We start from the raw sequence: 26,118 nt of genomic DNA on the forward strand, positions 1-26,118 counted from the left end.
CTCCACGGTGCTGGCAAGTAGTGGCCACCAAGTAGCTTAGAAAGGTGTCATGTTACCGCTGAAATTATTTTTCACAGATGCTTCACTTCTGGCGAAGAGAACAGAAATACTGATTAAAAAGAGAATGAAGGGCTGGGGATTTAGCTCAGTGGTTTCGCCGCTTGCTGCACAAGCACAAAGACCCGAGTTCGATCCCAGGTACCAAAAAAAAGAATGAATACATCTGGGAGGGCCTGTCAAGAAGGCCTGACAATTTAGTTCTCCACGGTGGTCACAGCCCCGAGACACGTCCCTCCTACAAACCCCAACTCACTCCGCCACACCCTCCAGTACCGTCCTCAGCAAAGTCCCGTGGACTTTATTCCTGCCAAGGTTCCTCAGTCCACTGCACACCGCACTTTGCCTACCCCACCCAGTGCCTATCAGCTAAAAAGCGGCTTCTCCCATGGCGGTGCACAGGAACGCCCTCGCTCAAACCTGAGACCGTCCAGGAAGTGCAGTGCTGGCCGGGATAAGCGAAGCGTCACCTCCGCTCGCCTGCTCCACAGCCTCCACTTTCCCGGAAGTTGCCTAGGGAGGACGCGGAAGCTCTCCCCGGCAGCCAATGAGCTCTTCCCACGTCCCTCCTCTTGTCACAGTTCTGTCCAATTCTGGCCTGTGACGTTGAGGGGCGGGACCGAAGGGAGATACGGAAAGCTAAGAGACAGCTGGTGTTTTCGGAGCTCCGGAACCAGAAAGGAGCCAAGATGGTTTACATCTCGAATGGTGAGTTGGTCTTGCAGTGGGGACGACCACTGACCTAGAAGCCTGTACTCGGGGATTCTTTCCTCCTCATTAGCGGGGCCCGGGACCTTAGGGCCCAGAGGCCGCGCGGAGCCGGAGGCGAAGCCGGGCATGTCCGCTGCTGGTCCTTCGGGCGGTCGGGGGCGGAGGACAATATTGATCCCGCACTCTAGCACGTTTGCCTTGGGGACTGTTAGAGTGTCTTGTGCTTATTAATCTTTCTCATAGACCTAGTCAGGTGATATTTTATTATTATCTGCTTTACGAGTGGAAACTGAAGCACAGATAAAATACCTTGCCCAGGATCACAAAGGTTCGAATTCGAACCCAGCCGTGCTGGCATCAGAGGCCTCGTTATCTACTATCCTGCCTCTTTACACAACAGGTAAAAAACAGAAATCAAAAACAAAAATCTGAGCTAGGTGTAGATAAAAGCATGATAGGCTTTCCCTCCAAGAGAGCGTGGCTAGTCACACACAGCTTCTGGCCCAAGTTTTCATGGAGCTCGGTAAGAAGCGCCAGTCTATATAGGAGTAGTAAATTATAACTGGAATAGAAAAGTCAGAGAATTCCGTGACTTCACAAAGAAAATGATTGGAAAGGAAAGACAGTATGACTGGCTCTGATCAGTGCCAGAATCATCTGCACACCTGTTTGACTGGGGTGAAATTGTTACGTGCAGTTTTGGAGAGTTCTTGGGTCACTAGAAGAAGGCGGTAGTGGTTCTATCTGAATCATGTTTATCTCCAGAGAATCATCTAGAGCGGATTAAGATACTAAGAAATCTTCTGGCTGCTTACCCTTTGTGGTTTGTTGTTTGTTGTTGTTGTTGTTTGTTGTTGTTGTTTGTTTCCAAAAATTTCTCACAACCCACTTAAATATTTTTGAAGTAAGTAAGCTGATGGACGGTAAAGGAAGGCATCAAAATTTCACTCGGACCCTTGCAGTTTTGGACTCTTACAGACTTTAGTTTGTTTTATATTCTTTGTGATTAATGGTGATAGCATCTATTCATTATCAAATAATTCCTTGTGTTTGTTGAGTGTCTTAATGTATTAGCATTATCCTGATACACATAAATACCCAGTATAGACCTTTTATCTCATTTCTGTTGTTGAGAAATGCAACTTTATTTAAGCTTTTCCTTCTGAAGTTGTGGAGAGACAAAGGGTTCTGCCTTCAGAAAGCTTTTCTCCCCCTTGCAAAGTGTAAACAGCGAGATAAGATCATGGCCAGGCATATAAAAGTTTCTTTTCACTCAAAAATAATGAGTTCAGATTAGATTGATCTTTTTAGAAGGACTGCATTTATCGGTACTGTACTTCATAACTGACAGAACACTTCTCTTACTGTCAGGTGACTTTTTTTTCTTTCTTTTTTTGGGAGTGAGTGAGGTGTACCAGGGATCGAATTCGGGACCTTGCACTTTCGGGGCAGGTGGCAGAGCCACTAAGCTAAATCCCCAGCCCCAGGTGACTTTTTTTTTCAAAAATTCCATATGATGGCTAGCCTTGGAATACTTTTTCTCAGAGAAGTGAAATGTCACATCAGCCCCCAAAGGCACAGCTAAGGAGAGGCAGGCAGAACCAAGCCCATACCTACTCTCTGACTCTGCAGCCTTTCTCACCACGCCAGTGAGAGCTTAGACCCAAGTGGATTGACCAGGAAGTGAGCTGGTCAAGGAGAGGAAAAGTAAACCCTGTAGAGGAGGGAGGAGAGTGAGTGAAGCTCATGGAGAGATGAGGTAGCCAGTAAACAGCTGTTCTTCTCAAAATATTCTGACCTCTTGATTACAAGGCTGAAACTAACTTTTCAGGTAATAGCCACTAATATTTAAAGTGGTTTGAAAAAAAAATAGGTCCAGTTTTGCTTGGGATTAAGCTATTGTTATAATCAAGAACATCCTGTTACAGAAAATAGTGATCATTTTTAATGAAGAACAAGCACTTGGAACTAGGGACTCTTTGATTTATAGCAATTTGATCACAATAACTCATCCTAAAAACTGGTGACTGTGTGATTGTATAGACAGTCTTTTTATATAGACAAGAGACCATGCAAGAGAAAAGAAACATGCCGAATGTGGACCATTTAGGAAGTGATTGATAGCCACCCAACCTACTTGCTTATTCAAAATACTTGTCTGAACAGATAATTATATGCCCATGTTCATAGTACTGTAGCACGATTCATAGTAAGCAACCTGTGTTCGTTGACAGATGAATGGATGGACAAAAAGGTGTATACATACAATGGAGTATTGTTCAGTCTTTAAAAGGAAAGGATTTTTTGACAAATGGTAGATGAACCATGAAGACACTGCTAAGTGAAATAGGGTGGACACAAAGAGACAGGCATTTTATTGTTGGTAAGCTTGCCTGTGTCTTAACTTTGCTGATAACAATTGTCAGCCTGTAGCCAGACCTGTTTGTTCTACAATGTCAAATGACTGTCCCTCACTTTCTAATTCTTGATTTGCACATGTATGTGCAACTTTAATACCTTATTGTACAATAAATAAATAAGGGCACCTCTTCTATGAGGTTTCTACAGTAGTTAAATTCTGAGTCAACAATAGAATGCTCATCACCAAGGGCTTAGGGGGTGGGTAATGAAGAGTCAGAGTTTAAAGGGTATGGATTTTCAGGTGGGGAAGATGGAGTTTCAGAGGTGGATGGTGGTGAGCATTGCACAACAGTGTGAATGTGGATGTATTTAATGCCACACAACTGTACTTAAAAAATGGTTAAAATGGTACATTTTATGTTAAATAGGTTTTATCACTAAAATGTTTGATGAAATGTATTTTACCAATAAAAGGGAAGAAAAATACTTGGATAGAATGAAGTCACCCACCAGACTTACATACTATAGTTAGGTGTTTGTCATGTTCAAGGGATAGACCTTAAATCACAGAGCCCTACTTCCTTGAACTGTCTTTTTTGTTTGTGTTTTTTGGTACTAGGGATCGAACTTGGGTCCTTGCGCTTGCTGGGCAGGTGGTGGAACCACTGAGATAAATCCCCAGCCCCTTGAACTGTTCATAGAATGATGCACAGGATGTGGGCTTCTTGAGTTGACTATTTGGAACAATGGCTAAGTGTATCATTGTTACCTAATTAATTAAGCATAATGCCTTTTGGGTTAGGGATTTATAACACTCAATGAAGTTTCTTTATTGTCTATAGGACAAGTGTTGGACAGTCGGAGTCAGTCCCCGTGGAGACTATCACTAATAACAGATTTCTTCTGGGGAATAGCTGAGTTTGTGGTTTTGTTGTAAGTATAGTAGTGTTCCTAATTGCCCTGGTGTTTATTTAAGTTGACAGAAGTAGGTTAGATATGTTGAGTATCTCAAGATACCCAAACTTAGCTTTCCTGAAGCAATTAATTTTAATTTGAAAAATACCTTTACAAGAAAAAAAAGGAAAAATAGCTTTACAAAGAGAAATTAATACTTGTTTAATGTTCAAGCTGCTACCACCAAAACATCTCACAATTGTGAATGTAAGGGTTGGAAAGCTTGACCATGTCTTATCTAAGTAGTTAACTTTTTGGAATGAAGAGTTGGAATTGATACACAGCCCCCAAAAATTAAACTTCCCCATAATTTCAAGTAATTATGAATTAAATGCATTTTTGCCTTTTCACATGGTGTTCATTTCATAAAAATCAACTACTGACAAGTTTTACTCATCTTGAGTATGTATTTGAATTTGTGATAGAGAAGCAAAGAAGTGAGACACTGCCCTTCACTGACTGTGACATCAGTGATACCTTCATATTGTGAAGGGCAGTGGATGTCAGAGGAAGTTACTCCACTTGGAGGAAACCATATGAAGGATGGCATAGAAGTCTGACTATCAAACCGTGATCTTTATTTGCTTGTAGATGTGGTTTAAAAAGCTTAATTTTATGGCTGTGTAGAGCAAAAGTTAAACAGAGCAGAATGTAAAATGGAAGAGATGGTTCCACAGAAAAATATAGCTGGGGACAAGAGAGGGCCCTAAGTTAAGCACAAAACTTATAGTGCTTTCCAAATTTCGACTATTCCATATTATTTACTACTTTATGTTAATTACGTCCTGCTTTCCCACAAATAAAGAAAATTCTATTTCAGTGGATTCCCAGAAGCCCTGTTTCTGTGTTATACCACCCTCCGCCCCTCACCCCCCAAGGTGAGGTTAGGTAGCCTGTAGGCAGGGGAAATCCAGGAGGAAGGGGTGTGGGGAACTGTAAAAACAGACTCTGGAACCTCACAGTGGGTTCTGAATGGTGGAAGAACTAGAGGAGGACTCTGCTTTCCTGTTCTGCCTAGGGAAATTATTAGCAAAAAAAGGAATAGAAGGAACAGTAGGTTAGATGGGTGCTTAAACTAGGTAGTGTCATCGAGCCAGCTACCCACAATGGGGAACCACGGGGTAAATTTAATCATCCTTTCATAGTGATGATAAAACCATATTTCCAGTTAAGACCATGGAAATATATTTTATACTATTGGCAAAAGTGATATCTCTATTTCTTTTTCTGGTGCTGGGAATCAAACTCAGGACCTTGCACTTGCCAGGCAGGTGCGGCGCCACTGAGCTACATTCCTGGTGTGATATCTCTATTTTTGCCCCTTGTTTCAGTTTCAAAACTCTGCTCCAGCAAGATGTGAAAAAAGGAAGAGGCTACAGAAACTCATCTGATTCCAGATATGATGATGGAAGAGGGTATATCTTTTTTTCCGGATAACAGTTGTGTACTCCTTTGTGTATTACAATTACATTTGATATTTAGATAGATAGGTAGAATTAGGATTTTGAAAATTAAGTAGTTTGAATCCCATTTTTATAAAATGAATGGGTTACTGTAAATTAAAAGTGACTTTAGCTCTGATTTGATAAAGTTAATCTGGCAAAGCTAAAACATACATTGAATATCCTATGGGACAAGTCTAAATTAAAGGATGAAAACAAATGGTCAGCATTAAAATCTAGAGATTTAATTTTACAGTCTGCATTTTTAGCCACTGATGAAAAACTGAGCAGATCGTGAAGATCAATAACACTGGGCTAGGCTTGTGTTTCCACGTGGCAGAAATTAGCTGCAGTTGCTTTTCCTCCTGGCACCTAGAGGAGGTGCTGTAGTTCACCCTAGTCCTTGCTTGACTCATTTTCCTCACGTGCATGATAGGTCTGATCCCTAGAAGTGCTTCAATTTTTGACTCCTGACCTAAGTGGTAGTTCTTAAAGAATCTTTTTAGGATTATGTAGTTACTAAGTGATTAAAAGAAATCCATTGAAGTTTTATCTGCCAAACAGTGGATATACTAAAAGAGGTCATGGTGGCACATGCCTCTAGTCCCATCACTTGTGAGGATGAGACAGGAGGATCTCAGCAGCTCAAGGCCAGCCTGAACTACAAAGCAAGACCTTGTCTCAAAAACAAACAAACAATGGATCTGTTATCTTTTATTAGGCCACCAGGAAACCCTCCCCGGAGAATGGGTCGAATCAATCATCTTCAAGGTCCCAGTCCTCCTCCAATGGGTGGTGGATGAGGAAGGTAACTTGAAATCTGAAATTTTGTGATTTTACTTTGGAAATCCCTCCTTAGTAATTTTTCTTTGGAAAAACAGTAATTGCCAAAAAGTTTGCTATTACTCCACCATTATTATTTGGAAAAATATTGATATCTTAATCCTTGAAAAATTCTTTGACTTCATTGAAATATCATTTTAGAAAAGTTTTAGAACATGTAGTGTGTTGGGCTTTTCAGGTAGGTGCAATTTAATAACTAATTCTAACCCTGTCTTTTAGGTAAATGTCTGCTGTAAGAAGCAGACAACTAGACATGCACATTCATAGCAGAAGGAAACCATCAGAAAGTGGGGCACTGACAGTGCTGGACAAGTAGATGAGTGTGTATGTCTCCACAGGGATTGCTCTGTGTTCTCACAGATGAATGAGGTCATGCCAGGAAAACTCTGCAGAGATCTGGCCTGACTGATAATGCAGTTCTATAGATGCATATGTTTGTCTCATTGTCGTTTTTGTATAGTTGATTAAGGTATTGATATAATTTTAATAAATATTTTTAGGTTGCATACTGATCCTTCATCTTTATATAATTAAGTCACAGAAGCTCTGACCCTGGAGAAAATAAATAAAAGGCAGTGTGTTTAGTACTATTGGTGTCCCCTTTTTTCAATTTCTGAACCAGTATTCATTGTTCATTTGTTCTCATTTGTAAATAAATTGCTATATTTCAGTAGTATCCATATATCTGTATTCTTAAATGAATGTGTTTATTGTAGTACTGGGGATTGAACCCAGGGCCTTTGCACTGAACTACATCTCAGCTCTTTTTAATTTTCATTTTGAGACAGGATCTCCTATGTTGCTAAGTTGTCCAGGCTGTACTTGAACTTTTGATCCTCCTGCCTCAGCCTTCCAGAGTACTGGGATTACAGGCATGTACTACCATGACCAACAGTTTTTATCTTTAATATGTTTATCTCATGAATCTTTAATATATTGGGTTTGATTTGCTATCACATATAATTAACAGTATATTTATAAAGCCATCACTAAGGAAAACAGCTTTGTCGTGAAGATGTGCTAAGTCCACTAAATAATGCAGAGTTATGGATCCAAAAGGTCCCTGCAAAAGTCTCACATGTTCAGAGGTGGAGCTGTTAGAAGGTGATTGGATCACTGGACTGAACTCCTCAGTGGATGAATTCATAGTTTGTGTGCTATTAGGAAGTGGAGCCTGATTGGAGGGGGTCGGTCACTGAAGGAGTGAAATGTGGAAAACGGAAGAATGTACTCTTGTAGCCTATTCCTCTCTTTCTGAGTTTCTTGGATGCCATGGGTTGAGCAGCTTCGCTCCATGCCCTTCCACCATGCTGTTCTGCTCTGGAGCCAGCCAACCATGCCTGAACTGAGCCCCACTGAAACCATGAGCCAAAACAAACCTCTCTCCCTTTGTGTCAGGTGTTTTGTCCCAGTGGCCTCAAAGTGACCAGTAGAAATGCTCTTAGTACAGGAAGCACATCTGGGGCTGTGGGACCATTACCCCTCGGCCCACCCAATGTGAGCCACACCCAGAGCCAATCCTTCCCTTGTCCTAAGAGAAGCAGAAGTAAGAACAAAAACCCAGGAAATCTCTGGAGCGCCAGGCCAGAGCACATTCATGTTAGGTTGTGCGGCATGAACTTCAGTAACCTTCCCCCCTGGAACTTTGTTAAAGGTTCACACATAGGGACTACATATGATGTTTGTGATTAAAACAATCCTAGGAGACTCATTCCTGCTAGATGTCTCTGAGAGGCAGGCAGTGGAACCACTAAGCTAAATCCCCGGCAAGAGGCACCTTTTAAACCCAAAAGCCTGATGTATCTGCTCTTCCTCTTCCCCTGGGGCCCTGGCACCGCTTTTCTCATTCATGCCACCTTTTTGTTTCTGTTGGTACAGACCTGCACACCATGAGCACACTTCCCCTTTAATAGCAACAAATGGAGTTGCTTTTTCTTTTAGCATCAGGTGTACACTTGCAGTTCTTTGCTCACCATACACAAGAATCTGGAATCTATCTTTCAGATCCATCACACACAGTATCTCTATCTTGACAAATCTGAATTCTACACCATTGCGTAAGGTCCTGCCTCTGGGTTTTAAACCCCATTTGAATGCTGTTAATTTTAACATTTTTCAATAGAATGGAAAGCTGTATGAGAGAGGGATTTTATGTTTATCTGAAGCCTTTGAGCAGTAACTACTGTAATAGGAACTGAAATATTTATAGGAAAAAATAAAACATAATTCTACTTCCAGTATGTAACAGACTTTGAAACCAAATATTTGGATATAGATATATATAGATATAGATATACAGATATATAGATTTTTTTTTTTTAATTTTATTTTTTTCTCCTGTTTGTTGGGAAATGAGGATGTGCAGTTTATGGGCCACTCAATTCTGCCTGACATTTTTACACATTTAATCCCCTTAAAGTAGCTTGTGTTCCAATCTAGTCTTTGCTGCTTAATTTATTATAATCTTGAGACAAGTCATTTTTATCCCAGCTCCTTCACTTGTAAAATAGGTACTAAATCCCTTCCTCAAAGAGCCCTTTACTCAGCAAAAATAAATTTTAAAAATGTCTGTTGGGCCTCTACTATATGCTAAAGCTAACAGTGGCAAATACAACCAAGTCTTAGTTGTCACAGACCTTATATTCTAGCCTGGGAGACTGCACAGGCATCATTACAAACAAATGCTTCATGCTTCAAAGGAAATCGGGTAACAAGAAAACTGGGGAAGGCCTAAGACGACATTTGAGTTGAGACATACCATCCAGATGAGATGAGCCAGCCGACGGAAGAGCAGCCAAGGCAAGAGAAACAGCAAGTGCAACAACCCAATGTGGGGAAGGGCTTGGTGTGTCTGAGAAGAAGAAACTAAGTATAGCTGGCTTGGTATGTCTGAGAAAAAAAATTAAGTTTAGCTGGGAATGCTAAGGGAAGAATGATAGGAGGTGAAATAAGAAACATAGCAAGAAGTAGATTTGAGGAAGCTAGTTTAGATTTTGTTCCCTGAGCAAAAGGAAACTGTTAGGGTTTATATATCTGGATGTCCCCCTGATAAAGGACATATATGATCTATGGACCTCCAAATAATGAAAGGGAAATATGACTCCCGACCTGCTTGATACCATACATGCTAAGTTCTGTTTTTCTAAAATCAAAGGATGAAAAAAAAAATAAAATCAAAGAATGAATTCTAGGAAGAATAGAAGTTAACAGTAGGAAGAATTTATTGAGAGAAAGAAAGCTTCTAAGAGAGACAGAAAGCGGGGTTGGCACTGGAAAGTGCTCCCCCCCATTCTCAAGGGTGTTTCATTGAGCAAAGCCACGAAGTGAAGCGGGTTTAAGGTAGAACAAAACTGCAGTCAACTAAGAACATTAAAAGTTTAGTCTCTTAGGTAATATTGATCCAATGGGAAATCGCAAGGTGGGTATGAGGTGGGATAAAGCTACCATCAACCAATAAGTTTACAACAAATATAGTTGCCTAGGTAATATTGATTAAATGGGGATTAAAGGGGAAGCAAGTCTTGTAGCAAGTGTACCTGGACCAAACAAGAATTTTCCAGGAAGGGATGGGTTAAGTAATGTCTTGGTCCCCACCCGGGTGACTGATGCCTGTTTAGAACATCAATCACTGCTGTCCATCCCTAGGGAAAGTATATGGGTGTAGTTCCTCTTTTCCTCTAAGCCTGGCCATAACTGTCTTCTACACCCAGCCCTGCCTAACGGCATATAATATTTCTAATTAACTTAGCTGTGTACAATACCCTCAAAGCTTCATGCCCTCAAAGATGGGGCTTTTGAAAGGTGATTGGATGATGGGAGACCTATAGCTAATTTGCTGTAGAAGATGGCTTGTTGGAAGAGGTGGGTCATTGGAGTTGTAACCTATTAGGGTGTATCTCCCTTTCCAGCTCCTGCCCTTTGCTCTCTGCTTCCTGCTATGAGGTGAGCAGCTTTCCTCCACCAAGGCCCTTCTGCCATGCCACAGAACATATAAGGAGTGAAACTGCTAAAATGCTAGCCAATTCAGTGCCTGCCTCGAAAGCACAAGGTCCTGAGTTCCATCCACAGTATAAAAAAAAAAAAAGTTAGCCAAAATAAACCTCTCCTCCCTTAAGTTTGTGGATATTGGGTATTTTGTCCCAGTGAGGAGGAAAGTAAGGCGGAAACCATGAGTTTAAAGCATGGGTGTGACATTAATTTTTGTTTGGAATAACTCATTAGAAATATTTTACTAAGTGGAGTGCTGAGTACATAGTACTGACTGTACTTATGTTGCAGTATTTTAAAACGACATTTGTTTAACTGTATAGCAGGAAGTCAATGTGAGAGGATGTGGTAGTAATCCAGGTGAGATGACTGGCTTGGGCTAGGTGGTGGCCCGGGAATGGAGAAGTGGGCGAATTCAAGATATTTTAAGATATTGAAGAATTTGCTCATGGCTTGGATATCGAAGCTGTGGAAAAATGAACACTCAAAATGACATTTTTGACCTGGTGAAAGTGGGAGTCATTTTGGAGGAGTAGAATCAAGAGTTTGATTTCGGACATATTTAAGGTCTTAAGAGCTGTTTTTAGATCTCCAAGCAGAGATACCAAATAGGCAGTGGGTTATCAGTCTTGATCTCAGGGAGAGGTTCAATGGAAATACAGTATGTGTTTGTGAGTCGTTTTCATAGTTAAAGCCATGAAACTGGCTAAAGTCATCCAAGGAATGTGTCGAAGATGCTGGACTGGGCATGACCAATGAAGTACAGGGAGAACTAGCGTCTGGGAAGCCTGAAGAAACACCTGTGAGTACGAAACCAGAGGCTAGTTATAGGCCAACCCACTGAAAGTGCTCAGAAGGCTTCGCGTATTACTTCGCTGGCCCCCTGCAGCCAAAACTAACGCAACACCCACTTAGGTTACTTCCCACCCAGCTCGCAGCCCCGCCCTTCCAGGTTTCCCAGAACCCTCTGGGGTGACGCCCGCGGCGACCATCTTGGTTCTGGGCAGCGGGGCTGGAGGCTGCGCCTGCTCAGTAGCTTCTGCGCGCTGGAGGTCGAAGTGGTGAAGCTGAGGCGAGAGGCTGGTGGTCGTCCGTGCCGCGATGACCCAGGCCGAGAAGGGGGACACAGAGAACGGGAAGGAGAAGGGCGGAGAAAAGGAGAAGGAGCAGCGCGGCGTGAAGCGGCCCATCGTGCCAGCCTTGGTGCCGGAGTCGCTGCAGGAGGTGGGGTGCCGTGGGCGGGTCTGGATTAGGACTTGCGCCCAGCGCGAGTGCCCGCTCCGGGGCGCTGGGCTCGGCCGAGGAGGGGAGGCCCGGCGGCCGTCGGGAGGCTTCGGGGCCGCTCTTGAGGCCCCAGGAGCGGCTGGCTGGTGGGAGGCGGTGGCGGCGCGCGCCTGTACGCCGCGGTGCGGAAGCGCGGAGCCTGGCGGGAGGCGCCCACTCTGCGCCCCCACCGCCCGCACCCGCGCGCGGGGACTCGGCCGCCCGGGCCCAGCGTCTCGGCCGGGTAGCATCACTTGCCTCCCAAGTTGTGCGGATTAAGTGGTCCCCGGGAGAGTTTAGCGGGGGCGTCAGCTTTCTCTGGCCTATACTTAGGGATTGTTACTGGTTCCCAGGCTTGTTTTGTTAACAAATCTCAGGTAATGAAAGTCATTTCAAACTTAAAGGGAAATTTGGATAAATAGACATAAAACGTGTGTTAAAAAGAGAACAAAATTAAGTCCGACTAATCAGAAAAAAAAAAAACTATTTGCAGTATCACAGCAGGAAAAAGACCTTTATACACAAACACTAATGGAAGAAAACACCAACATTCCTATAGGAAAATGGGGAAAGGCAATACACAGTTCCCAGAATTAGGAGACATGAAATGCTCATGATTTCGAATCAGCCATATCTGAGGCACTTTCCTCACTGGCAGGTAGTGGGTTAAGCATAATACCTAGTAAGGCAGCTATACAGCGCATACACAGTGCCTGGGACGAGGTGAGTGAGCCCTCAGCATGGTTATTACCATTGCACTGGCCTGGTTTCTCCACCCATCTAGTTGAAGGGACAGACTTCGTGAGCTGTAGGGGCCTTGCCAGTTCCACTCTTAAAATCTCCCTACTCTGATAGCGGTCCTGTACAAGAACTGCATTTGAGAGGTGGGGCAAAAATAGCAAAGCATGCAAGGTATGGAATGGGTTAGTGCAGAGGACCCTAGGGAAGCAATGGGAATGCACTTCTTTCAGCCCCGACAGGGGTGATTTCTTCAAAGCCGGTGACATTTGGGTAGAGAGATCTGAAGATAATTAGGAGTTAGGGAAATGGTTGAAATCTTGGGGAGGGAGATTATAGAGGCACAGACAATAAATCAGGATATCTAGAGTAGGGAAAGACAACAGGAGGTCTTAGTATGGGCCGTATAAGCTAGAGTCTCACCTCTTGTAAAAGTGGTGAGAATTTTGGAAGGCTTCACAATTTTAAGACCTATTCCCTCTGGCCGGACTCTAAGCTACATTTCACCCTTATAAGAACTCTGACGTTGGGACTTTTTCCAGACATTCTGAATTCGCTACCAGATCTGTGAATCCAGAGCCTGAACCCTTAACCCTGTGGTGGCGAACCTATGGCAGTGGTGCTGCAGTGGCTGTTATCATTGAAAGTTCTAAAAAGTTCGCCATCACTGCCTAAACTACTATAGCAATATTTCCTCAATTTACTTTGATACTTTTTAATCCACTGGCCTATATAGGAAATTTAGTTTATCTTGTTACCTGTATGTTACTTAACTTGTTCCGTGTGTATTATTTACTAAGGTTATACTGCTATATTTTATATTTACAGCAAATCCAGAGCAACTTTATTGTTGTCATACATCCAGGCTCAACAACTGTAAGAATTGGTCGAGCCACAGACACACTCCCTGCCAGTATTCCTCATGTCATTGCACGAAGACACAAACAACAAGGGCAGCCTTTGTACAAGGACAACTGGCTCCTAAGGGAAGGACTAAATGTAAGTCAGAAATGGGGTGCTGGAGACAAAGCCCAAAGTGGTATCCTTGGGAAGGCACAGACACTCAAGTGTACCTAGGAGTCAGTATCTTCATAGTTTTACTATATTTCTGTTTGTTTGTTTTTTTTGGTACTGGGGATCGAACTCAGGTCTTTGTGCTTGCAAGGCAGGCAGCAGAACCACTGAGCTAAATCCCCAGCCCTTTACTATATTTTTAAATAATAATGTCATTCAGCAAGTTTCATTTGTCATCTAAGGCTATTTTAGATTTTAAAGAATTAGTTATAACAAGAGTAAATCCCATTTTTTAACCCATCAGGATTAATATTGGTGTTGACAAAGGTTATCTTTAATGAAAGATACAGAATGGCCATTCACTTAAAATGATATATCCAGGTCTTTATTAATGAACAGCTGGGTTTTCTTCCAGATATTTTATATCTCTATATATATATCTATATATATGTGTGTGTATATATATATATCTGTGTATATATATATATGTATATATATGTGTGTGTATGTATGTCTACATGTATGTATATATATATATAAAGTCAAACTCATTTTCAGTTCATTAACAAATTGCTATAATAAGCACATACTAAAATTTACATCAAACCATAATTTCAAGTCAAAAAAATATGTTTCTTTTCAGTAAGTATTTACTCATCTTAATTTTGCAGGTGGTTATGGTTAGAAAAAAAATTTGTGATAGGTGTTAAATTTGTATATTGCATTACAGTTCACATCTGGCTTTTGAGTTTTAAGTCAAGGATAGTTTTAGGAATTTAAGAGTTTTATTGCCGGGCATGGTGGCACATGTCTGTAATTCCAGCACTTGGGAAGGTGAGGCAGGAGGATCGCCAGGAAGGCAAACCTGGGCTACATAGTGAGTTCAAGGCCAGCTTAAACTATAGCAAGACCCTGTCTCAAAAAAGAAAAAAAAAAAAGAATTTTTGTAACTGTGATAGTAAGCTTTGGGATTCTGTCTGTAATTAGCACTCTGCTGAAGTCTAGTTGTAAGCTTCAATACAACATGCCAGTGTAAGAGTCTGCATTATCATAGTAACATCAATACTTGCTTTTGTTTTTGTTTTTTGATACTGGGGATTGAACTTGGGATCTTGCACTTGTGAGGCAGGCGGTGGCACCGCTGAGCTAAATCCCCGGCCGTCAACACTTGTTAACTAAAGTAAAATATACAAATATGGCGAAAAATACATTGAATGTTTAATCAATTATAGTAAAAGATACATTGCCTTTCATCTCTCTCAGAATACTCCCCCTAGCTTCAAACATACTGATTTCATCGTTCTTGCCACTTTCTGAATCAATTCTGGAAATTGTTTTTCAAGTCTTTAGTTGTACTGCTGTACCTACCTTGATGTACTGAATTGATTCAAAATGTTTCTCTTTCATGATCATTTTGACTTTGGGGAAGAGCTAGAAGGTGCTCAGTGTCATATCTGCTAAATAAGGATTAAGGACATGCCCTAATGTTTTCACGAGCTTGCCTTTCTGTTGGATGGCACTCAGGAGCATTCACTGTATTTTTGATCACACCTTGTAAACTCAGGAAAGACTTCAGAGCTGCTTCAGAAAATGGCAAGGATGATGGGATAGGCTGGGTGTCCTGTAATCCCAGCAGCGGAGGTAGGAGGATCCAGGAAAGTGCAAGTTGGAGGCCAGCCTAGCTACATAGTAACTCAAGGCTGCTCTGAACTACATGGTGAGAGCCTTTCTCAAAAAACAAAACAAACAAACAGAAGAATGGTGGGGTAACTGTGTTCAAAGCAAGGGAGAGTATTTTGAGGTGCACTGATGGCAATATGTCTTCTGTAATACAGTTTTTTAATCTTAAATATGCACTGTATTTTTTGTGTAAAGAAATGTGACATCGTTAAAAGACTAGTAGATGCATGGAAGTCTTTGAAATACTTTGTAAATCACTTGAAGTTATAGCTTTTTCCAAACAGTTGGTTTTAGTCAGAATTCCATTTTGACTTTTTAGTTTATAATAAGGTTACCTGATTTTCTGTTGTTGTCTTTTGAGGGAGGTGTTTTTTTGCAGTGCTAGGGATTGTACTCGGCCTCATAGAGGCAAGTATTCTACTTCTGAGCTCTCCTTAGCCTATTGAAAATTCTGAAATTCTTAAGATTACTGTATTTGACAAAGATTAAGGAATGCTATTTTTTTTTTTTTTTTTTTTTGGTTTCGGGGATTGAACTCTGGACCTTGTGCTTACAAGGCAGGCAGTGGAACCACTGAGCTAAATCCCTGGCCCTAAGGAATGCTATTTAATGAGTGAACATTTTCTAATGATGTTTTAAATTGATAGCATGTCATGTTGCTTTCTCTTTTAACTAAGTCCTTTACACTGCTCATCATTACCCTCCCCTCCCCAGAAACCTGAGAGTAGCGAACAAAGACAGAATGGCCTTAAAATGGTGGATCAAGCAATATGGTCTAAAAAGATGTCAAATGGTACAAGACGGATTCCTGTGTCTCCTGAACAGGTTCAGTTAACTTTTTCTTCAGATTTATTCTTTTTCTGCCTCTCTTATATCATACAGTCTTGTGTTGCTTAATGATGGGGACACGTAGTGAGTACATCATTGGTATAGCCTTCTGTACACCTAGACTATATGTTATAGCATAAAGCTCATAGGCTACACACCTAAACAGCACGTTACTATACTGAATAATGTAGGCAGTTGTAGCACAATAATATTGATGTACCTAAACGTTAGAAAGTATGGTAAAAATAGAATATAAAAGAGAAAGAATGCACATGTCTGTAGAGCACTTAACATGAACTGGGAGTTGCCTCAGGTGAGTCTAAGTGAATATAAAGGCCTATGACATTACTGTCCACTACTCTAGACTTTACAAACACTGTACACAGCACTCTACATTTGTTTAATTTTTTTTCTTTAATAAATTAGCCTACGTTTACTGAAAATATTTTACTTTATAAACTTTAAAATTTTTAAAAACTTTTCACTATTAACATCTGGCATTTTTTTCCCCACTTTTGAACTTTTTTGTAAAACCTAAAATACAGCATTAGCTAAGTACAATGGCTACTGTTTTCCACCTCTACATCTTGTCCCACTAGAAGATCTTTGTGGCCAATAACATGCATGGAGCCTTAATTTCCTCTGGTAACAGTATTCTAGAATACTTAGAATGGACTTCACTCCATTTGTTTTAACAAATTAACTTTAAAAGAATATGTATGTAGAGGAATAACCTCTAAAATAATGATTAAAAAGTATATTGAGTTTATAAACTAGTAACGTTGTTTGTTATTGGTATCAAGGATTATATACTGTACATAATTGTATGTACAATATTTGTATATGACAGGCAGTGCAGTAGGTTAGTTTGTACCAGGAACACTGCAGAGAGGTGAGTAATGCATTGTGCTATGTCATGTTGGTAGGTGATCGATATTTTTCAGCTTTACATCATAATCTTATGGGACCACTGTTATATATAGTCTGTCATTGACCAAAATGTCGTTAATGTCACACATGACTATAATACCATTTACATGTTTTCTCCAAATTACAAGGTAGGATTTCCTTTAAAAAAGAAAGAAAAACCCTTCATAACTATAGGATACCTGAATCAGTGTCACAAGTACTTAGAAAAGCCAGAAAATGTGTAAGATTGTGTTTCTCAAGGGAAGTTGATGAAAATTTACACTCTTACCCGAGCCTTTATCCTCATTCCCATGATCTTGGTGGGAAGCTGTGTTCTTACTACCTCCATTAGTTTAATATGATAAATTAAAATACACATGTAATATGTAGATTTACATTTAACTTTAAAGAGAAGTATAGTTTTAATTTTGGATGGATAGTGAGTCACAGCCTAGGTGTTAAAATCATGGGAAAGATCAAGATTGTGGAAAAGGACAAGAGAATCCTTTTGTGACCAGTCTGTGTTTTGCAGATATCTGAGATTTGTGATTAAAAATTTTCCTGCTGCATCTAGTCTGTGAGTGAGGGGAACAGAAGGTGCTCTTACTGCCCCTCCCCTTGAATATGAAGGATCCTTCTCCTTTCAGGCACGCTCCTACAACAAGCAGATGCGACCTGCAATTTTAGATCACTGTTCTGGAAATAAGTGGACAAACACATCTCATCATCCCGAGTATTTGGTAGGAGAAGAGGTAAGAAACTTCTTTATAATGAACTGAAAGAGGAAAACCTAATGTTACTCCTAAATTTCACTTTGCTGCCCAGTTCTACTTGCTTTCTAGCATTCTGTAATCCTGCTTTGAAGCCCAGTATTCACACTGTCCCCTGGATTGCTGAATGATCCCCTTAATATCTAGAACTTTGAGAAAATGTTAATTTCTATCCTTAAATTTTTAGGATGTGAATACAGAAAATCCTAAAAGAATGGGTTTTTTGTTTTCTTTTTTTAGGTACTAGGAATTAAGCCTGGTGCCTTTGCACCAAGTAACATCCCCAGCCTTCTTTTTATCTCTAAGACAGTGTTTCGTTAAGTTACAGAGTTGCCTAGGCTGAGCTCAAACTTGTCATCCTCCTGTCTCAGCTTCCCCTGAGTGGTGGGATTATAGGCATGTACCACCACACCTGGCTTATTTTTTTTATTTGTACAGAGGGTCTTGTCAAGTCACCTAGTCAGGGCTCCAATTTGTGATCTTCCTGCCTAAGAGTTTTAACAGTGTATTTCTCGTCTTCCCTTCCTTTTCTAGGCCTTATATGTTAATCCACTGGACTGTTACAATATTCACTGGCCCATCAGAAGAGGTCAGTTAAATATTCACCCTGGACCTGGGGGCTCCCTTACGGCTATTCTGGCAGATATTGAAGTGATATGGTCTCATGCAATTCAAAAATACTTGGAAATCCCACTGAAAGATTTAAAGGTGAGCTAAAATGTTTTCTCAGTTACTTGGATTGTCTTAAAGATTCTTGGTCAATGCAAGTTTATGTTACTGAGTTATTTGTAAGATAATGTCCTTATTGAGGCATTCTCAGCCATTGGATATTGAGGATATCTTTTCTTCTTCACTTAATTCTTCTTTAGTGGTTTCTGTCTGTCTTGTTCTGTTTCTTTGGTGTCTTTTACTACTGCTCCAAAATCACCAAGTTTGCTTATGCTTATGCATTTTCTCTGTTGTTCAGACATGTTACTTGTCTTATTTATCATTTTATAAATTTGGGGTGCTTCCAGGTTGAGCGGAGGAGTTAGCGTTTTCTGTTTCTTCATGAAATTCAAAGGATGGCTCAGAGGTGTGAGTTTTACTCTGGGCCTTTACTCACAGCTTCTCCTGTGGAGAGAAGCCTCCATCAGTACAGGCATGGGAAGGATTGGATTTGACTAGACTTGAGTGTTAACCTTGGACTTGAATGTTAACCTCATTTGTATTTATTCTTTGTTGTTCTTTTTAGTATTATAGGTGTATCTTATTAATTCCTGATATCTATAATAAACAGCACGTGAAAGAACTAGTGAATATGATACTAATGAAGATGGGTTTTTCAGGTATGTCTGATATTTGAATGAAACATTTGAAAAATATTTTTTTAAATTTTTTATGGTGCTGGACATCAAACCCAGGGTTTTTTGCACATGCTAGGCAACTGCTGTACCGCTGAGCTACACCCCCAGCCCTGCAGTGAGACCTTCTTTAAATGAAATTGTTTTTTCTTTTTCAATGACATTAACCTGATTCACTGGTTTATATAAATGCTTATCCTGAAAGGATCAGTGCAGCTTAGACACTTGCCCAGAGGTTCATAGATGCCTGACTTTAGTTGATTACTTTACAGTCTTTATTGCTCCATAGCTGATTGTTCCTCTGCCTTTTGTTTTTTTAGGGATTGTGGTTCATCAGGAGTCCGTGTGTGCCACCTTTGGAAGTGGCTTAAGCAGTACTTGTATTGTAGACGTTGGGGACCAGAAGACAAGTGTATGCTGTGTGGAGGATGGGGTGTCTCATCGAAACACTCGGTAAAGAGCTTGGGAGATGGCATTCCCTACTCCCTCTCCCCTCATAGTCTGTTCAGTTCATCACGGTATAGAAATTGTTCATGGGAAATTACATGTTCAAAAGTCTATATAGCAAACCAGCAAATTGTGGAAGTGCACATTCATTCTACTGATGCTAAAATCAAATGATTTTGCCTTTGTTGGAACTTTCTAATATAAACTCACATCAGTAGCTCCTGCAAATTCTGGTATGTTTTGTGACTTCCCACAAAGGAAGCATAAATGTTAGCCCCATGTCTTTCATTGTGCTCTGCTATAGAAGAAGTAATTACACACACAGAAAAGTTTATCAGCCAAGTCAGGTAGAGAAAACAGATTTCTCAGCTGTGAATTCTCTAGCTAGCTAGCATTTTGAGCATCTTCTTTTCTTCTTGTGATTGTGTTCAGTGAGTGATAAATAACTTTATGGTGACTGTCTTCTCATGATATCAAAAAGTTAATAAGATAACTGACAGAGGCAGGTTTGCTACATGTCTCCTGAGACATCTTGACACAGGTAATGCATATCTACTTAGGTAATGCATATCTGGGTTCTCTGTAGCATTTTGTGGTGGTCTCAGGATGGGTTTTTCTGTCCCTCATATTAGGTAGTCTGAAGGTATAGAACAAATTTGAAAGAGGGTCCAAGAATTTCTTGAGGTTAATCTACTGCCTCACACCCCAATTTACAATGCATTCTAAAACCCAGTGTGAGTTATTGGGCTCACCCATTGTTTGGATTATCTAATGCCATTGATTCTGAAAGTGTGGAGAAAGTGCTGGACCCCATCCTCTTACCAGTATTTCAGAGATCTTCCCAAATTGTAGAAACCTTCAGTTGGTGTACAGTGTTCAGTGAGGCTTTCTGTCTTCAGTTTGTCTTATGGTATCAATACCTGCTACCCTTATGTGCTTCTGAATGCAGAGAGCCAAACAGCTATCCTGTGGTGAAGAGTATACACTGACTTGAAATGAGCTGGATGATTTAATAGTGTATTCTTTGTCTTTCATCTGTAATACATTTTTGCAAACGGCGTGACTTCTTGTTGCCCCATCACTGGTTTTGGCTAAATTTCCCTTTCTCCTTTCCATCTATCCATTCTATCCTTTGCTTCAATTCTTGTTTTTCCTTTGGTGGTGGTAGTTCTGGGGATTGAACCCAGGACCTTCCACTGAGCTACATCCCCAGCCCTTTTCTTATTTTTAATTTTGAGAGAGAGTCTCACTAAGTTGCTAAGTTACCCAGGTTAGGTTCAAACTTGTGATCCTTTTGCCTCAGCCTCCCAGAATATTGGGGTTACAAGTGTTATTCTGGGGTTACAAGTGTGTGCCACCACCCCTGGTTCTTTTCATTCAGATCTTAAGAAACATTTATTAAAACTTGCTGGGAAAATGAATAATTGATAATTTGAAATAAGAAAAGGTCCAAGGGTTTGGGGAGGGTGGAAGGGAAAGGGGAAAGGAAAGAAGGGAAGGAAAAAAATGATGAGAAAAAAAAAATGGAATCAAACTCTGTGTAGATAGGGAAGGGTGGAGGCGGTGAAGGGTGCACAGGTAATGGGAGAAAAAATAGAAACTAAGATGCATCATGTTCTGGTACAAACACCCAATGATAAATGTAAATGTATGTTATACCTAAAATGTACCAATAAATATATATATTTAAAAAATTAAAAATATAAGCATAAAAAAAAAATACTTGCTGAGTTTTACTCTGCCTGATGGGGTTCTTGAAACATCCTCTGCAGCTTCTTAACTTGACAGATTAACCGTCTGCTTTTCTGTCTTAACTTTAGGCTCTGTCTAGCATACGGGGGATCTGATGTGTCAAGATGTTTTTACTGGCTCATGCAGCGAGCTGGGTTCCCTTACAGAGAATGCCAGTTAACAAATAAAATGGATTGCCTTCTACTCCAGCACCTTAAAGAGACATTCTGTCATTTAGATCAGGTGGGAACAAAATCAGTATTGCTGATTATTTTTGCTTTTGGGGAGAATGTAATATTTAATATTTAGACAATATTATGCTACTCTTTTTAACCCAAGTTAATAAAGCCTTGAAGCTGAAGCTCTTAAGGAATGAGAGCTTTTCAGTATGATTGGGTTGGTGAGGATGTGTCTGAGGCCCAGGAAAAAAAACTTGTTTTAATAGGAGGAAAGAGTTTAGCACATTTCCCTCTGTGTATGATCTCATTCTGTCATAAAGGATGAAGATAAAAACTTTAGGTTTAACAAATACAACAGATAAGTACATGGGAACAGACATTTAATTAAATGTTAGAATTTGAAGCTCTTGCTTAGTTTTGTGAATAGTTACTCATCACATCTTTTCTATTCCTGTCTTTTTTTCAGGCAATATAATTCTAATTATTAAAAACTTGAGAAATATAAAAAGTGTAAAAAAAGCAAAATAAAGTTAAATTTCACAGTTATTGAGAGAGTTTATTGATTGTGGTCATTTGTGTGAATGTGTTTCAGTAATAAAATGAAAAGCGCAAGTGCTTGAAATTTTAGAAATGTTAAAAAAGAAAGCAAAGTGCAGTTGAACTTGACTTACTGAGTTACAGTGAATGTGGTACAGAGTTGTAGGATGGCCTTATTATGTGTGAGATTTAGATGATGGAGAGGCCTATGCATAATTTGAGGAGTTTACATGCATTGTTACTGATTTACTGATAGCATCTTTTCCTGGAATCAGGACATCTCTGGGCTTCAGGACCATGAGTTTCAGATTCGACATCCAGATTCTCCTGCCTTGCTTTACCAGTTTCGATTAGGAGATGAAAAACTCCAGGTAACTACCTAGGTATATATTTCCATAGGTAGCAAAGTGATAAGATTCGCTCAGACTGAGACAGTATACCTTACTCACTGAGACTATTGTGAGATCAGAATGTTGGCTGTTTGCAGGTTAGCCTCTAACAGAACATTCACCCAATGTTAGAGTACAGATTAGATGATCCTTAGGGACCGTCTTTTCAGTTAGTACGTGATGTGTTGGAGAAAGAGGCACCCACTTTTATCAGGAAATTATAAAGTAGATTATGAGGCACTTATTTCACATGCACTTTGAGATGTCTCTCGCATGGTGTCATTTCACCTGTTCAGTTAGATGAGTGGATTTTCTGACCCATCAGGCACTGAAGACATAATCCCACTTTCGAAGAGGTGTGCTGCCCACTCTCACTTAGTGATTGGATCTGCCCATGTTATTGGATGATTAGGATTTAGTTGATCTGTTTGTTTCAGGAGGCAGTGTCTTTTCCTGATGATTCTTTCCTTCTGTGTGTAGGCTCCAATGGCTTTATTTTACCCAGCCACTTTTGGAATTGTTGGACAGAAAATGACAACCTTGCAGCACAGATCCCAAGGTGATCCTGAGGATCCTCATGATGAACATTACCTACTGGCCACACAGAGCAAGCAGGAACAGGTCTGCAGCAGTTCTGGTGGGAGAGAAGAGTTTTGTCTCTGAAGGAGAACCTTGCCCAGCATTAACAGATTGCCACCACTACAGCCTTCCAGCAGGCTAATCCTGATACTGTATTTATGTTTGCTTGTTTATTTTTGTGCTACTGGGGATTGACCCCAGCACCATTGAACTATATCCTCAGCTCTTTTATTTTTTTAATTTATTTTGACACAGGGTCTTGCTAAGTTGCCCAGGTTGGGATGAAACTTTCCACCTCCACCTCTTGTTTCAGCCTCCCCAGAGTGCTGGGATTATGGGCATCTGCCGCCACACCTAACTCTGTTTTTATTTTTATTTATTTTGGTTTTTGGAAACAGGGCCTTGCTGTGCGGTTCAATCTGGCCTGGAACTCACTATGTAGCCCAGGCTGGCCTCACTTCCAGCTATCCTTCCTGCCTCATCCTCCTGAGTACTGGAATTACAGCCGTGTACCACCATAGCTGGCTCACTGCTCCATTTTTAGAATAATAGATGAAATGAGTCTGAATTTAAAACTGGATGGTAGGGCTGGGGATTTAGCTCAGTGGTGCCACTGCCTGCCTTGAAAGCAAAAGGTCCAGAGTTTGATCCCAGGTACAAAAAAAAAAGCCAAAACAATGGCAGATTTCTTCCCTCAGTTGACATTAATTTTTTGACTGCCAATTAAAAGTCAGCTTCATGAAAGCACTTTCTTTTTCTTTTTCTTTTCTTTCTTTTTTTTTTTTATGGTACTGGGGATCAAACTTGGGACCTTGCACTTGCAAGGTAGGCGGTGGCACCACTGAACTAAATCCCCGGCCCTTCTTTTTCTTTTTTTGAACTGGAAAGTCATTCTTTAATGAGACTGATACAAAAGAGGGTGGAAAGATGGGCACTTCCTCTGCAAAAATAAAAGCACTTTCTTTTGGCATATATTATTTGTTTATCTGCTTCCGAATATTTATCCACTAGTAATTTCAGTACAATCTTACCTGCTCTGTAATTATAAGGTGAAAGATATGTGACAGGCGAAAAGGTGAATTTTTTTCCAAAGCTAGGTGTACAGATAGGATATCTAGTGTAAGAGCATGAATTAAAGCTTTTATTTGCTAGTGAAATGTCAGCAGCTTATGATGGAGAGTAGATGAGGGCTGGAAACCTTTTCTAGCCTTTGTTCCCACCCCAGAGGCAAAGATGGGGTAGTAGATAGGATCTGAAAATGAGGATTCCATGATAGCCAGTGGCCCTTGGATCCCATTGAAATGTTTCAATTAAACATTCACTTTGTAGGGAAGAAAGTCTGTCTACATTGACATTGCAGTTTTAAAATCCAATGGGTGGTAATGAGGTTCTGTTGGAGACTGCTTTGGATTTTCCAGAGCCTCCATCTTGCCACTCCTACCTCCTAGGAGGTGCATTTTAGGCAGCTGTGTATATGCTCTGGTGGCTTTTGGTTCCTCGTGGTACATAGTGATGGGCAGGAGGGGTGGGATCCAGATAGGCAACAGTGTTCTCCTGTGGTAATACCATGATGCCATTGCCTTTTGATTGATTTGTAGTCTGCAAAAGCTACTGCTGACCGAAAGTCTGCATCCAAACCCATTGGATTTGAAGGGGATCTTCGAGGCCAGTCTTCTGATCTTCCGGAAAGACTTCATTCCCACGAGGTGGATTTGGGGTCCTCCCAGGGAGACTGCCTGATGGCCGGCAACGACTCTGAGGAGGCTCTCACTGCACTGATGTCCAGGAAGACTGCCATCTCGCTGTTCGAAGGGAAAGCCCTGGGCCTTGATAAAGCCATCCTTCATAGCATAGACTGCTGTTGTAAGCACCCCTGGGGAGCCTAGGCGATAGTAATGCAATGAGGTCACAATAAAATGAATTGGTCCAGCCTAGGGTGTATTTGTGCATTGTAGTATATTCATCAAAAAACTACTGAGCACCTACTCTCTGCTTCCCTTGCCAGTGCAGGGAAACAGTAATGAGATAGAATTGTTCTTACAGCCTAGAGAAAGACATCAAAATAATTAAATTATCACACATGTAGTAGGTGCTATAGAGTTAAACTAAAGGGTCCTGACTGAGAGCTTCTGATTGATAGATTTAATAAGGGGATTTTTTACTTATGCTGGGTAAGGTGTGGAAGGTAGGAGGCATGGAAGGCTTTCGTAAGAGCCATATAAGGGATTTAAGGTAAGAGTGGGGTTAGATGCCGGGTGGCATTCCAGGCAGAGGAAGAAGCGTGTGAAGGCCACTGTGGCTGGGGAGCAGGGTGTGGGGATGAGGTCACAGCTGGTGAGGACCCTAGGCTGGACCTTAGGCTTGCCCACAGAACTTGGTCCCGGCCTTTCGAGGTGTGCAGTGTGGAGGGTAGGACAGCAGCATGCCCACATGTGTATTTTTCGAGGTTCCTCTGGCTGCAGTGTTGAGGGTGGAGGAAGATCTTTGAGGCAGCTGTGGCAGTTGTACAAGTAAGAGATGACAGTGGCTTTCCTGGAGTGGTGGTGGGCAAATAGAAGGAATTTCATTGTCTTTTTCAGCATCTGATGATACCAAAAAGAAGATGTACAGCTCCATCCTGGTGGTGGGAGGTGGTTTGATGTTCCATAAAGCACAAGAATTTCTACAGCACAGAATTCTTAACAAAATGCCCCCTTCATTCAGGCGAATTATTGAAAATGTAGATGTGATCACAAGGCCCAAGGTATGGTGTTTCACGGTGTAGGTTGGACTGTAAGAAAATGAAGTGAGCATTGGTTATTTCTAATTGTAATATATGTAGGCAGATAAAATCCTGAGAAGCGAGGCTTGTGTCTGTTAAGTCCTTGAGGGCCTGGGGGAGTGGAAAAATTACTTTCAACAGGACATATATGTGGCAGGAGGAGCTGTGGGTGGGAACCGGATTCCTGGTCCTGGCCCCTGCTGTGCCTGGCCTCCACTTCTGTGGAAGGACCGGGTCTGTTCAGAAGACTGCTGACATACCCCAACAGCCAGAATAGCTCCATTTTTATCTCACTCGTAGTAAGGAGCTACTGTTGGTCCCTGGACCTGAGATCTTTAAGGATCTTTTTTGCCTTGAACTATCTTGAAACATAAACCCAAAAACTTAGAAATAGATCATGTGTGTATTCATTAAATCTCACTACAATTCTTGGCAGTGTTCTTATTTTAACATATGTGGATATTTACTATTGTGGCCATTCATTCATTTATTTAGGTACTCGGGATTGAACCCAGGGCCTTCACACTGAGCTACCTCCCCAGTTTGTATTTTGTATTTTGAGGTAGGGTCTTCCTAAGTTGCCCAGGTGGAACTC

The 26,118-nt window shown here is 40.9% G+C and overlaps 4 protein-coding genes across 13 annotated transcripts in view; 2 read left to right on the forward strand and 2 right to left on the reverse strand.

The window, feature by feature from the left end:
* Cacna2d3 (calcium voltage-gated channel auxiliary subunit alpha2delta 3) overlaps positions 1-609 on the reverse strand; it is a 1,090,211-nt gene extending 1,089,602 nt beyond the window's left edge. For 4 of the 9 annotated variants that reach the window (XM_087181524.1, XM_087181520.1, XM_087181519.1 and 1 more), the window contains exon 1: positions 1-567. The gene's annotated coding sequence lies outside the window, so the exon portion shown is untranslated. The other 5 variants (XM_087181526.1, XM_087181518.1, XM_087181525.1 and 2 more) reach the window with 3 other exon arrangements.
* On the forward strand, positions 609-6,337 carry Selenok (selenoprotein K). Its single transcript, XM_021244019.2, has 4 exons — positions 609-765; positions 3,972-4,062; positions 5,415-5,498; positions 6,247-6,337. Exons 1-4 carry the CDS (start codon positions 747-749, stop codon positions 6,335-6,337), a joined length of 285 nt encoding a protein of 94 aa, XP_021099678.1. The 5' UTR covers positions 609-746.
* The window catches only part of Actr8 (actin related protein 8), a 20,500-nt gene continuing 622 nt past the window's right edge, over positions 6,241-26,118 (forward strand). Inside the window, exons 1-13 of one of the 2 annotated variants that reach the window (XM_004864332.4) lie at positions 6,241-6,333; positions 6,588-11,579; positions 13,185-13,355; positions 15,765-15,875; positions 17,435-17,539; positions 18,092-18,265; positions 18,792-18,885; positions 19,221-19,353; positions 21,168-21,321; positions 22,070-22,165; positions 22,664-22,804; positions 24,361-24,625; positions 25,342-25,505. In XM_004864332.4, coding sequence (XP_004864389.1) covers positions 11,457-11,579; positions 13,185-13,355; positions 15,765-15,875; positions 17,435-17,539; positions 18,092-18,265; positions 18,792-18,885; positions 19,221-19,353; positions 21,168-21,321; positions 22,070-22,165; positions 22,664-22,804; positions 24,361-24,625; positions 25,342-25,505 — 1,731 coding nt within the window. In that variant the 5' untranslated portion in view covers positions 6,241-6,333; positions 6,588-11,456. The remainder of the gene's footprint in view (positions 6,334-6,587; positions 11,580-13,184; positions 13,356-15,764; positions 15,876-17,434; positions 17,540-18,091; positions 18,266-18,791; positions 18,886-19,220; positions 19,354-21,167; positions 21,322-22,069; positions 22,166-22,663; positions 22,805-24,360; positions 24,626-25,341; positions 25,506-26,118) is intronic. The other variant, XM_021244014.2, reaches the window with a different exon arrangement.
* Il17rb (interleukin 17 receptor B) overlaps positions 24,890-26,118 on the reverse strand; it is a 21,872-nt gene continuing 20,643 nt past the window's right edge. Inside the window, exon 11 of the mRNA XM_087181543.1 lies at positions 24,890-25,532. Within this exon, the coding sequence (XP_087037669.1) occupies positions 25,516-25,532 (17 nt within the window). The 3' untranslated portion in view covers positions 24,890-25,515. The remainder of the gene's footprint in view (positions 25,533-26,118) is intronic.

The sequence above is a fragment of the Heterocephalus glaber genome, unplaced genomic scaffold (genome assembly GCF_053883595.1).
Source record: "Heterocephalus glaber isolate CG9 unplaced genomic scaffold, H.glaber_assembly_v1.0 deba00001472, whole genome shotgun sequence".
Taxonomy (NCBI): Eukaryota; Metazoa; Chordata; class Mammalia; order Rodentia; family Bathyergidae; genus Heterocephalus; species Heterocephalus glaber.